At 49.3% G+C, this 10,875-nt stretch overlaps 3 protein-coding genes across 3 annotated transcripts; 1 reads left to right on the plus strand and 2 right to left on the minus strand.

Moving 5' to 3' along the window:
* Positions 1-3: 3 nt before the first annotated feature.
* On the minus strand, positions 4-3,302 carry EDB91DRAFT_1040813 (putative transmembrane protein; the record flags this gene model as incomplete). Its single annotated transcript, XM_041312891.1, has 10 exons — positions 4-576; positions 634-714; positions 764-982; positions 1,037-1,301; positions 1,352-1,530; positions 1,578-1,677; positions 1,729-2,123; positions 2,180-2,315; positions 2,375-2,494; positions 2,548-3,302. The coding sequence occupies 10 exons, from the start codon at positions 3,300-3,302 to the stop codon at positions 4-6; spliced, it is 2,823 nt and encodes a 940-aa protein (XP_041184193.1).
* A 285-nt stretch (positions 3,303-3,587) lies between these two features.
* EDB91DRAFT_1233197 (2-isopropylmalate synthase) lies at positions 3,588-6,180 on the minus strand (the record flags this gene model as incomplete). Its single annotated transcript, XM_041321078.1, has 5 exons — positions 3,588-5,203; positions 5,254-5,326; positions 5,377-5,766; positions 5,820-6,114; positions 6,167-6,180. The coding sequence occupies 5 exons, from the start codon at positions 6,178-6,180 to the stop codon at positions 3,588-3,590; spliced, it is 2,388 nt and encodes a 795-aa protein (XP_041184194.1).
* Positions 6,181-6,682: 502 nt separating this feature from the next.
* On the plus strand, positions 6,683-9,625 carry EDB91DRAFT_10887 (tRNA synthetases class I, catalytic domain-containing protein). The gene is made up of 10 exons (XM_041316501.1): positions 6,683-6,925; positions 6,977-7,139; positions 7,188-7,528; positions 7,581-7,739; positions 7,791-7,999; positions 8,050-8,217; positions 8,269-8,375; positions 8,433-8,598; positions 8,655-8,811; positions 8,868-9,625. The coding sequence occupies exons 1-10, from the start codon at positions 6,722-6,724 to the stop codon at positions 9,465-9,467; spliced, it is 2,274 nt and encodes a 757-aa protein (XP_041184195.1). The 5' UTR covers positions 6,683-6,721; the 3' UTR covers positions 9,468-9,625.
* Positions 9,626-10,875: the final 1,250 nt, after the last annotated feature.

Raw genomic sequence — 10,875 nt, forward strand, 5'->3', positions numbered from 1 at the left:
TCCTCAAATAACTGGAACATGTTTAGGGCCCTTCGCAGCATATATCTGCGCTAGCAGCCCAAGCACCCCACCATCCTCCAACTCCTCATCATCATTGATCCCTTCCTGCTGCGACTCGTACGGCTTCTTGCCCTTCGTGTCACCATCAACGTACGAATCGCCTAGTCCACTGCCCACACCACCATCTGCATTCCTATCTTCATCCCGTATCGGCGACGGAGGCGCAATACTTCCATGCGAATCGCCCAGCACCGCGGTCTGCGCCATGCCCATAGCTGAACCTGAGCCAATAGCCGACTGCCATATGCTCGACGAAGAAATGCCGCCTCCGCCCGCGACGATGCTGCCCCCACCTAGCTGAAGTCTTCGCCGGAGGGCAACGTGTTGACTCTGCCGGAGGGCGCGGTCGTATTCTTGAGCACGATCCGCGAGGTCCTTCTTGCCATCGCTCAGTAAGATGGTATTGTCTAATCCTGTTCTTGACGCTGAAAGTCTGCGTCGCGCACTGAGGTCGGCTATGCGGCTGAGATACAGAGAACCGGAAGGATCTGATGGGTTCCAGTCCGGGTTTGCTGCCTGCATGACAGGAACAATCATCAGAAGGACAGACCATTTCCTGTTCAAGTCACAAACCTTGAAGTTCAAGAAACTCTTCTCCATCTTGCCCTCTCGCGACATCATGCGCTCGTCTTGGTTTTGTGAAGGAGCTCCGAACTGTCCACCAATTAACAAACGCAACGACGACTTGAATCGGGTGTCTCACCTTGACATTGCCGTGCCTCTTGAAGTCGAACTCAGCAAAACTGCATATATACCCTCTCCCAGGTACCCAGACAGTGAAGTCATGGAAAAAGTCAACAATAGCAGGTGCACACAGTGGCAATGAAAACCAGAGTATGAACGGTGTCGTCAAGACCGAGACAATCTCCTGTGCGAAAATGGGTATTTTCATCGCGAAAAGCTCTCCAAATTCTTGGTGAACCTGTTGCGAATCAATGTCAACAGTTAAATTCGTCGATGGAAAGTTAAGACCAACCTTCTTAGAATGCAGCTCATCCTTCCATTCATCTGGCATGTAATGTGTATATTGGATGACCTCCGTCATGAGCAGCTCAGGATCGAACACCCTGTTATCCTCTGGTATCATCCCTCTCGCAACGGCAAGCACAGACCCGAAGAGACCAATATAGAATAAGACAGTCCTATGCGGAGTGATGTCAAAGTGCAAGAACAAATCGGGATCGATAACAGACGCGAGCACGAGCACCGCTGCGAAGGATCCGGCAATGAAAGCCACGAAACTAGACGCATGATAAGCACAATCGATGAAAAAATCAAGTCATGAACGAACCGCATGATGATGGTCATCTTCTCGTTGGGAAATTGGCCGATGTACATGCTCGCAAGGGGATATGACTCATCTAGCCGCCGCGTGAAGAGATGCGAGAGCTCGTTAAACTCGCGGAACTTCCATTGCGCAAAGGGTGTGTAGCGCCGACCACCGATGGACGACGGATTTTTGTGGTATTCCTGCAAGATATTCAGTAATACTACATGTCAAAGTAGGAGCAGCGCACCTCGAAATAGCGGAAGAATGAATACATGAGCATGTAGAGGACGATAAATGGTGCAAAGATAGCGTTCAAGATACCCATAAAAATGAAGCGTCGACGGAGTCTGTTGTACATGAGCGTGAAATTCCTTAGGTTTAGTCGAGGAAAAGCATACCCTTCGATTAAGACTGATCTGTTCTTGGTCTTCAAGAACACCTTCCTGACGCGTCCTTGAGGGTCGAACAAGTACTCCATCAAACAAAATCGCAAATTCCATTCCAACACCCTCGTCAACGTCTGCCCCTTCTCGTCGTCACTTGCCCTCAACAGCAGTTTAAGCTTGGGAGGAAGCGGTACGCGAAGATCAAGCAAGTCCTTGTTGAACAGTGCGATGAGGTAGTTCTCTTGCCGCATGATACGATTCGCGACGTCGTGGGCGTCAAGAGAAGCAGTTGCTGGCGTTGCAGCATTAGTGCTGTGCGCTGAGGATATGGCCGTTATGGGGTTTTCTTCTCGTATTGCGCCTATCCTGCGCACAACTTCGGGCCAAGCGATGGTTGGGATGTCAGCCTACGAGAGTCCCGCATGAGTATAAGGGAAAGGGGTGAAGATTGGAGTGGACGTACATCTGGGACGCGTAAAAGGTAGGTGTAGAACTTATACATGTCTACCAAACGCATGACCTCGAAGACAAAAGATATAATTTGCCACACATAGAAAGCAGAGAAAAGCAGGAAGAAGAGTAGTGTGAATCCAGAGAACCTATAATATCATGTACGTCAGTGTGTACAACTGTAACAGTCTTGGTAGCAATAGCGCACTTTGATACGCAGCGGTCGACTACCACATCCGACAACTGATTGACTCCATCCTCACCAATGCGGCTGTAGTCAACACACCCAAGTAGGAATGTCGAAAACCCAATTACGAATCCTACTGTGCTGCGCATCAACGGTCAGCAATTTAGTTCGGTAATGCACAAATAGCCACTGACAGGAGATTGAGTCCTCGTGCCAACGCTATGGAATAGATCCCTTTGCCCTCATAGTACAGATACACCTCCTGCAGAAATGCGTCCAGGTTATAGACGTTGACCCAGTTCCAAAGCGCACGTTCGTAATCGTCCAACCCACGCATAGGTTTGGGTGATGCCTGCAGCCGTCGATGTGGTGGTGGTGTCTGCGGAAATTCGTCGACATCTACTTCTGACGGTCTAGGAGGTATTGAAAGGGTGGGTAGAGTATCTGTAGGAGGCGTTGATGCTGTTGCATGTGGAAGAGATCGTGCAGATGTGGAATAGAGTGGTTGTGAACGACCCTTTCCCTTGGAGGGGCGACTGGATAATGACGAATCCTCTATCATGAATCGTTGAGGGACATCGTCATCCGAATTGTCCTGCTCGTACGTCTTGTCTTCCTTCCTTATGTTAGGGCGTAGAATGTTCATCTCGGAACTCTCCCCGTCCCACGATACTCTGTTCTTTCTGTGTGACTTAGTGCTCTTGGACAAGATCCCTCTGGTCGCGTGGCCTGCTTCTAGGTCTTCCTGTGCAGTCTCGTTCTCATTTTCCTCGACAACAAATTGGTTTGCTTGGGTATAGCCTTGGTGTGTACGGCCCATTGGATTCAGCATGTTGAGGAAGGGACGTGAACTAGACATCATGAGGCCACCGGGAGGGTATATGGACTGTGAGCCATATGGATTTGCTCTGGAAGACGTTGAGGGGCGAGTTGAGGGGGGAGACGACATTTGAAGGACTGATCACCTGCAAATATGATTGCTGGCTTTCAGTTGTTCAGGCTGAGTTCATAGACAGAATATGGCAGGATTGGGGTCGTCGGCGTTCGTACTGCCAGGCAGGACGCGTTAGCTTTGTGTCCTTGTCACAAACGCTCAGAAACAGTGGCGTGACATTGTGACCATATGCCGGCACTACCTCCACAGGACACAAGAGTCGACCAAGTTAGATATTATACATACGTCCGGGTAATACATTGATATAAATGACTTCTTCACGCCGAAGTTAACAGCAGCTTATGCCTTCTTCACAACTACACCCACCCTGCTCGCTGCTCTCAACGCAGCCCTGATACCAGATGCAGTGATGTCGGTATCGCTGCCCAATCCCCAGGCAGCTTCTTTTTTGGCCCTTCCTGGCAGCTCGTACAAGAGCTCCACGAAGGAGACCGCCTTCACTTCTGAACCCTCTCCCACGGAGTGCTCTGAATACTCCCGGCAGGAAAGAGTGCCCTCAACTTGCGAGTGCAACGCAGCAAGCGCTGCGGACAAAGGACCGTTACCCTCACCAGTGACCTGGCACCCCACACCGTCGATCTCCATTTCACCCTTGAACAGGCGCCCTCCGCCGTCGGCGCGCTCGAAGCCGAAGTCACCCAGAGAAAACCTGCCCTTGTCTTCGACCTCGTAGCCGTATGTCTCTCGGAAGAGACGGGTAAGGTCTTCATACGAAATCTTGCCGTCTGACACGCGCGCGGCACGCTGCACGACTTCGAAGAAGGAAGTTTGCAATCTGCGAGGAAGCTGCAAACCCAGAGTATTGACGATGGCGTCCGCAACATCCGATTGGCCAGAGGTAACGTTGAAACCGACACTGAGTTTGAGCTCAGGCAATACACGGTCGCCAATGGCACCGTTGACTGCACTCAATACGGCGTGCAGACCGGAAGCGGCAATGTCAGAATCGAGTCCAACACCCCACCATGACTCGGATGCTTTGCGAGTCTCCTTGACGTCGTCGGTGGTAGCAACGAGTTCGATGTACGATGCTGCCTTGGAATCTTGTCCCTCGCCAACTGCGTGCTCCGTGTACTCGCGAAGGGTCATGTCGATCTCCAAATGAGTGCGCAGAGCATCAAGAAGAGCAGAGATGGGGCCATTGCCGTCTCCACGAATGACACGCAATACGCCATCCACCAACATAGTACCATCGAGTTGACGACGCTCGTCAGAGGGCTCACCGTCGTCAGTGGGATCAGGTGACGGCTCAGACGTAATACGGAATGATTTGAGCGCCAGTCTACCTTCATACTTCGATCCACCGAAGTGATAGGTCTCGCGGAACGCAGTCGTGATGTCTTCGACGGTGACTTCACGTGCCTCGCGGTCTGATATGTGCTGAATGACCTCGTAGAACGCGATCTGCATCTTGCGTGGAAGGTCGAGTTGTAGGTGTTGCTTGACAAGGTACGCAACCCCTCCCTTTCCGGATTGCGCATTGACACGAATGACAGCCTCGTAGCTGCATCCGAGGTCGGCCGGGTCCAGGGGCATATACGGCATGTCCCACATTTTCAGCTCGCCATTTTCAGCATTCCTTGTGTGACGAATAGCCTGTGCTTCGAAACCTTTCTTGATGGCGTCCTGGTGCGAACCAGAGAAGGCCGTGAAGACGAGCTCGCCAGCGTAAGGGTGTCTTGGGTGTACAGGGATGTCATTGCAGGAGGTCACAATGTCAATGACTTCCTGAATGTCGCTGAAGTCGAGGTTGGGAGTGATTCCTTGTGTGTACAAGTTCAACGCTAGGGTAACAAGATCGACATTTCCTGTACGTTCCCCATTGCCAAACAAACAGCCTTCCACTCGATCAGCGCCGCCGAGGATTGCGAGCTCGGCAGCAGCGATAGCAGTGCCTTCATAAATAGTCAACAGATATCCACGATCAAGTGTGTCCATGACGCACCTCGGTCATTATGCGGGTGTAAACTGATGATAATATTTTCTCGCTCAGATATATGGGCGGCGAAGTATTCGATCTTTAAGCATGGTGAATGGACATGATGACAACTTTGAGAAAAGCGCCTACCTGATCAGCATAGTGATTAGGAGGAGCGACTTCTACAGTTGCCGGAAGGTTGAAAATGATGCGGTCAATGCCGGGTCCAGCCTTGCCCCATGTGACCTTGACGGCTTCACAGACTTGGATAGAAAACTCTAATTCTGTCTGGGTAAATGTTTCCGGGCTGTACTCGTAACGGAATTTCATCCCATGTGATGCAGCGTACTGATCAGCAAGCTCGCTGACGAGTTTGGTATGTCTGGTGGCCAGTTCAATCGTCTGTTCCTTCGAGTTACGGAAGACGACGTCTCGGAACATGGGACAAAGGGCGTTATACATGTGCAAGATAACATGCTTAGCACCAGCGACGGCTTCAAATGACCTTCGAATGAGATCCTCGCGAGCTGGGGTCAGAACCTAAAATCCGAGCCTCAGCAGACGTAACAAATCGATTTTGTAAGGGTACTAACCTGGATCCATACATCATCCGGGATCTCGTTGTTTTCGATCAGAAAACGAACGAATGAGAAATCTGTGTCGCTAGCAGAAGGATATGCGATTTCGATTTCCTTGAAACCACATTTGACCAGCAAACGAAAGAAGGTGAGTTTTTGATCTGCGGTCATTGGACATGCCAAGGCCTGGTTTCCATCACGAAGATCTGTGGACAGCCATATGGGAGCATTGGTGAAAGTCTTGGTCGGCCATTGACGATTGTCGAGATTCAGTGGGACGTATGGCTTATATTTTTGAGAAGGATCGATGCTATAGGTTGTGATTAGTGAAGGGCGGTCAAACTGATCTAAAGAGGACGGACAGCATGCAAGGCATGATGGGCGAACTTGATAAAAGATAAACCTAAATATTTGCAGGAAGATTGATAACAAGGGAGGGTCAGCTGGTGGAGTCGAGTCGAGTCATTTGGCTACAACGACATTCACAAATTTATTCAATTGAACCCTTTCGGCAATTAATCAAATAATTCGAACGCTCCATGGGGAATGAGTCAAAGCCTCTACCAGTTGGGAACACCGACGTCAGAAGGGAGACTGGATCATGAGACTGCCTGCTGATCGCACTCAAGGTACCTGCATGGAGTTTAAATTAGCCCTAAATTTTCACCAACACTTCAACGATACGAAACTCCCCGAGTTGGAGACCCCGACTCGTATAGAGGAGACGTGCCGAAATGCTTGTGAACGTGCAAACCGATTTGATATCATGTCCTGCCAGCGAAGCTACGATGACAGAGTCATGATCATCAAGTCTTCAATTTGTTAAACGATTTACGGTAGTGTAGATTTTAGATTAGATTAGATTTTATGCTGTTGGCTAAGTAGTGAGTCAGTACTCTTACTTCCTCTGAACAATCATGTCTATAACACTTTCAACAAAAACTTCCCCATTTCCTTACGCTGCAATCGCTGTCGCGACCTACACCCAGAAAGCAGACCTCAACTATGACGAATCGGTAGATGGTGTTACTCTAGATTTGGAGGGATCACAGCTCTCTGCGGAAGATCAGATCGTAGCCGTTCTAGCAAACGCAGGAGGGCTCGCTGGAGACAGCGCAAAGGCATTACGAATCCTGATATAACTTGCCTAATTTTAACTGGATTACTTGCAGACTGCAGCGTATTTCACTCTCGCGAAGACCTTGCCGACTTTGACGGCAATCCCGGATATCCTTGCTGCTCTAGACTCCTTAGATAACCATCTCGCATACCGCACATTCCTCGTCGGCCATGACATCACCGCAGCTGATTTCATCATCTGGGGTTCAATAAAAGGTACCATGATCAGCCTTGGTCGATGTTGTCGTGTCTGACGTTCATCAGTTGCACCGAAAGCAATTGGGTTGCTCAAGAATGGGCAGCAGTATGTTCATATTCTTCGATGGATGTCTCACATCGAGAGCCTCGAGTCCACTCAAGCTGCTCTCGCGAGTCTCACAACAGCCAAAGCCAATAAAGCCCGATCGAATAAAACGGCTGCAGGTTTCGCTCTTGGCCTCCAAAATGCAAAGGAAGGTCAGGTCGTCACGCGTTTCCCGCCTGAACCCTCTGGGTACCTACACATTGGTCATGCAAAGGCCGCGATGCTGAACCAGTATTTCGCAAAAATGTACAATGGGAAGATGATCATTCGCTTCGATGACACGAACCCCACGAAAGAACGGGTAAGTCCACTGTTTACTTCGCGAGCATACAGGTCTAAAGTGAAATGCCTAGGCTGAGTTCGAGGAGACCATATTGCAAGATTTGGAACTTCTGAACATCCGCGGAGACAAATCATCGCACACATCAGATTACTTTGACCAGATTTATGAATTGGCCATTCAACTCATCAAGAGTGGCAAAGCTTACGCCGATGATACCGAGCAATTACAGGTGCGGAATTTTAGTTTAGGAATCATTTATGAATACCGACAGGGCCCTTAGATGCGCGAGGAGCGAGGCAAAGGGATCGCATCTGCTCATCGAGATGACTCGATCGAGGACAACCTGAGGCACTTTGAGGAGATGAAGTCCGGATCTCCAGAGGGTCTGAGATGGTGTGTACGCGCGAAAATTAGCGTGGATAATCAGAACAAAACTCTTCGCGACCCCGTCATTTATCGATGCAACTTAATCCCTCATCACCGAACTGGGTATGAAGCCATCTACTTTCGTTTACTTCGAATATCGATCCATATTACAGAGACAAGTGGAAAATATACCCCACCTACGACTTTGCCTGCCCAATCGTGGACTCACTTGAGGGTGTTACCCACGCCCTTAGAACGAACGAATACCGTGAGCGAAACGCACAATATCAGTGGATGATAAAAGCCCTCGGCATGCGTGGTGTTGACATCTGGGACTTCAGGTCAGTCCTTTTCATCTATTTTACATTCGAAAACCACTGACATATCCGCAGTCGTCTCAATTTCATCTATACACTTCTCTCCAAACGGAAGTTGCACTGGTTCGTAGACAGCGGAATAGTCCAGGGATGGGATGACCCGCGTTTCCCTACCATCCGGGGTTAGTTCTCCTGCCAAGTTGTTGAGCACAAGGCTTTTTCTGACGCAACTGCGGCAGGGATCCGTAGGCGTGGACTAACTGTGGATGCGTTATCGCAGTTCATGTTAGCTCAGGGGCCTTCGCAGGCGATTGTATCGCTTGAGTGGGATTCGATTTGGGCTGTCAACAAGAAAGTAATCGATCCTGTCGCTCCGCGGTTCTGGGCCATTGTTAAAGAGAAGAGGTGCCGTCGTCAGAAATACGGAACACCTGTCCTCATGCTGACACAATCGTTTCCAGCGTCTCTGTAACCATCAACGGTGGTCCCCCTGCACCCGAGGTGAAGACCCTACCACTTCATAAAAAGAATCCCGATGTTGGCGAGAAAAAGACCGTATTTACGTCTACCATCATTGTTGAGCAGGAAGACGCAGCTTCCTTCGAGGATCAGGAGGAGGTATGTCATGCCAACGATATTCGAGAAACAAGTCTCATCCGCAGTGATCGCATCAGATAACCTTGATGGACTGGGGTAACGCGATTGTCCGATCTAAGACCACGGGCCCCTCGGGCGATGTTACTTCCCTCACGATGGACCTCCACCTTGAAGGCGATTTCCGCAAGACGAAGAAGAAGATCACTTGGCTTGCACAGCCCTCTAAGGATTATCCCTTAGTCGACGTAACGCTGCTTGACTACGACTACCTAATCACGAAGAAGAAGCTCGAGGAGACGGATGACGTTAAGGATTTTGTTACGCCCGTAAGCGAGTTCCGGGAGGAGGCATTCGCAGATGCGAACGTAAGCTCGCTCACTAAAGGGGACATTATTCAGTTTGAGAGGAAAGGATATTTCATCTTTGATGGTACGGCGGAGGATGGGAAGCTCGAGTTCATCCGAATTCCTGACGGGCGAGCGGCCAACCTGGCTAGTAAGGCAGGGAAGCCTGGTGTTGTTGCCGTCGAGGCTCCAGTGCCGACCTCGGGTACTACCGCCGACACTGGCCCACTCTCCTCCTCGACGATGTACAAGATGGACAAGATTTATGGTGAGGAATCATTGAAGCCGGTGTCCACCACAAAGATGTACACGCTCTCGAGTGTGTACGAGTGATAGTCAAGACAAGAATAGATAGAAAGTTAGAGTAGATGTGATAATTTTGTACAGAGATATATGTCGCTTTCTATTGACCTGCACAGTCAGGATGCGCAGATGCAATCGCAGAGATAGTGACTTTCTGACATCGAATATCGCGTTACTTGAAGCTTATCGATCGAAAGCCAAGTTGGTATCATGACCATAAGGAAGGTTGCCACCGCATGTGACGGAAGAAGCTGCAGGCGTGTACGTCACGGACATTTCAGATTTGGTCTGGCCCGTCTGGATGAGTATGCTCTCCGCAAGCACATTGCTTAATTATGGGACGGTAAATAATGAGAAGCTCACCAGTGTCACCACTCGTATTCATTTCTTCATTCCGGATGCAAATTTTGAGCCAAAAACAGAGAGTGAAATATGATCGTGATTAAACATTACCGTTTGTTGACGGTTCGTGCTGTTTTCATTCCCGGGGCTGTTTTGGACACCCTAGGCAGACCATATAGAAGGGAGACAGCTGGAGAGCCTCGGTTGTTCCATTCTGTATTATGGGGATGCGCATGAAAATGTGCGTCATTGCAAGCGACGGGCGAACAATGCTTCAACGATTACCACCACGTCCATATACTTGCAGAATAAATGAACAAAGCGTTTCTGAGGTTCTCTAACAGGTTAGTGCGTGATGAAAGACACGATGAGATCTCGCAGGGTTCGCATTGACAGTGCGATGCTCATGATGTACTATGATTACAACTATGATCAGCGTTGTCCTTCGCAGCACAAGGACTCATCACTCAGTAGTAATCATCATCTTCCACGGTCGTGTTCTCGTCTGCGATCATCGTATTCACTGTAAATGCCATTGGTTGTTCCTCTCGCTATCTTTTCCAGTGAGTAGTTCCTTGGAACTGGCCTCTAAAACATTTATGGTATGATCATAAATTACGGGAAGGTAGAGAATGAGAAGCTCAAGGAAGCTCACCATTTATATCTATTTATTTGTTCCCTGATTGGTGATTGCAAAGGATGAGCCAAAAACAGACGAGGAGATATCGGCACGACGTCCGTTCCTGAAGCAAGCCGTCGTTAGTGAGCTGGTCACTACTCTATGTTCCCATGCCTTGGAAGTTGGGCGAATGCATGTGTAGTGTCCAGGACAGTAACATAAAGAGACGACACACTTCAAGTTCTCATATAAGTACACGTTACCAGAGCTAATAAACAAGGGGATCGTTACAATAATGAGCGACAAGCCTATCAGGTAATAGATACAGTACCTGGGTCTCATGCTGATGGAAAGCATGCTCCTCAGCGCCAGTACCATATTACATTGAAAGGGCGACTAGCGCCGGAGAGTAGTAATGCACGAGATCGAACGAAATGAGATGGGACGAATAGAGCTACATACGAATGAATGGGCGAC

Source organism: Suillus paluster (assembly GCF_016628075.1).
Source record: "Suillus paluster strain FC165 chromosome Unknown EDB91scaffold_1, whole genome shotgun sequence".
Classification (NCBI taxonomy): domain Eukaryota; kingdom Fungi; phylum Basidiomycota; class Agaricomycetes; order Boletales; family Suillaceae; genus Suillus; species Suillus paluster.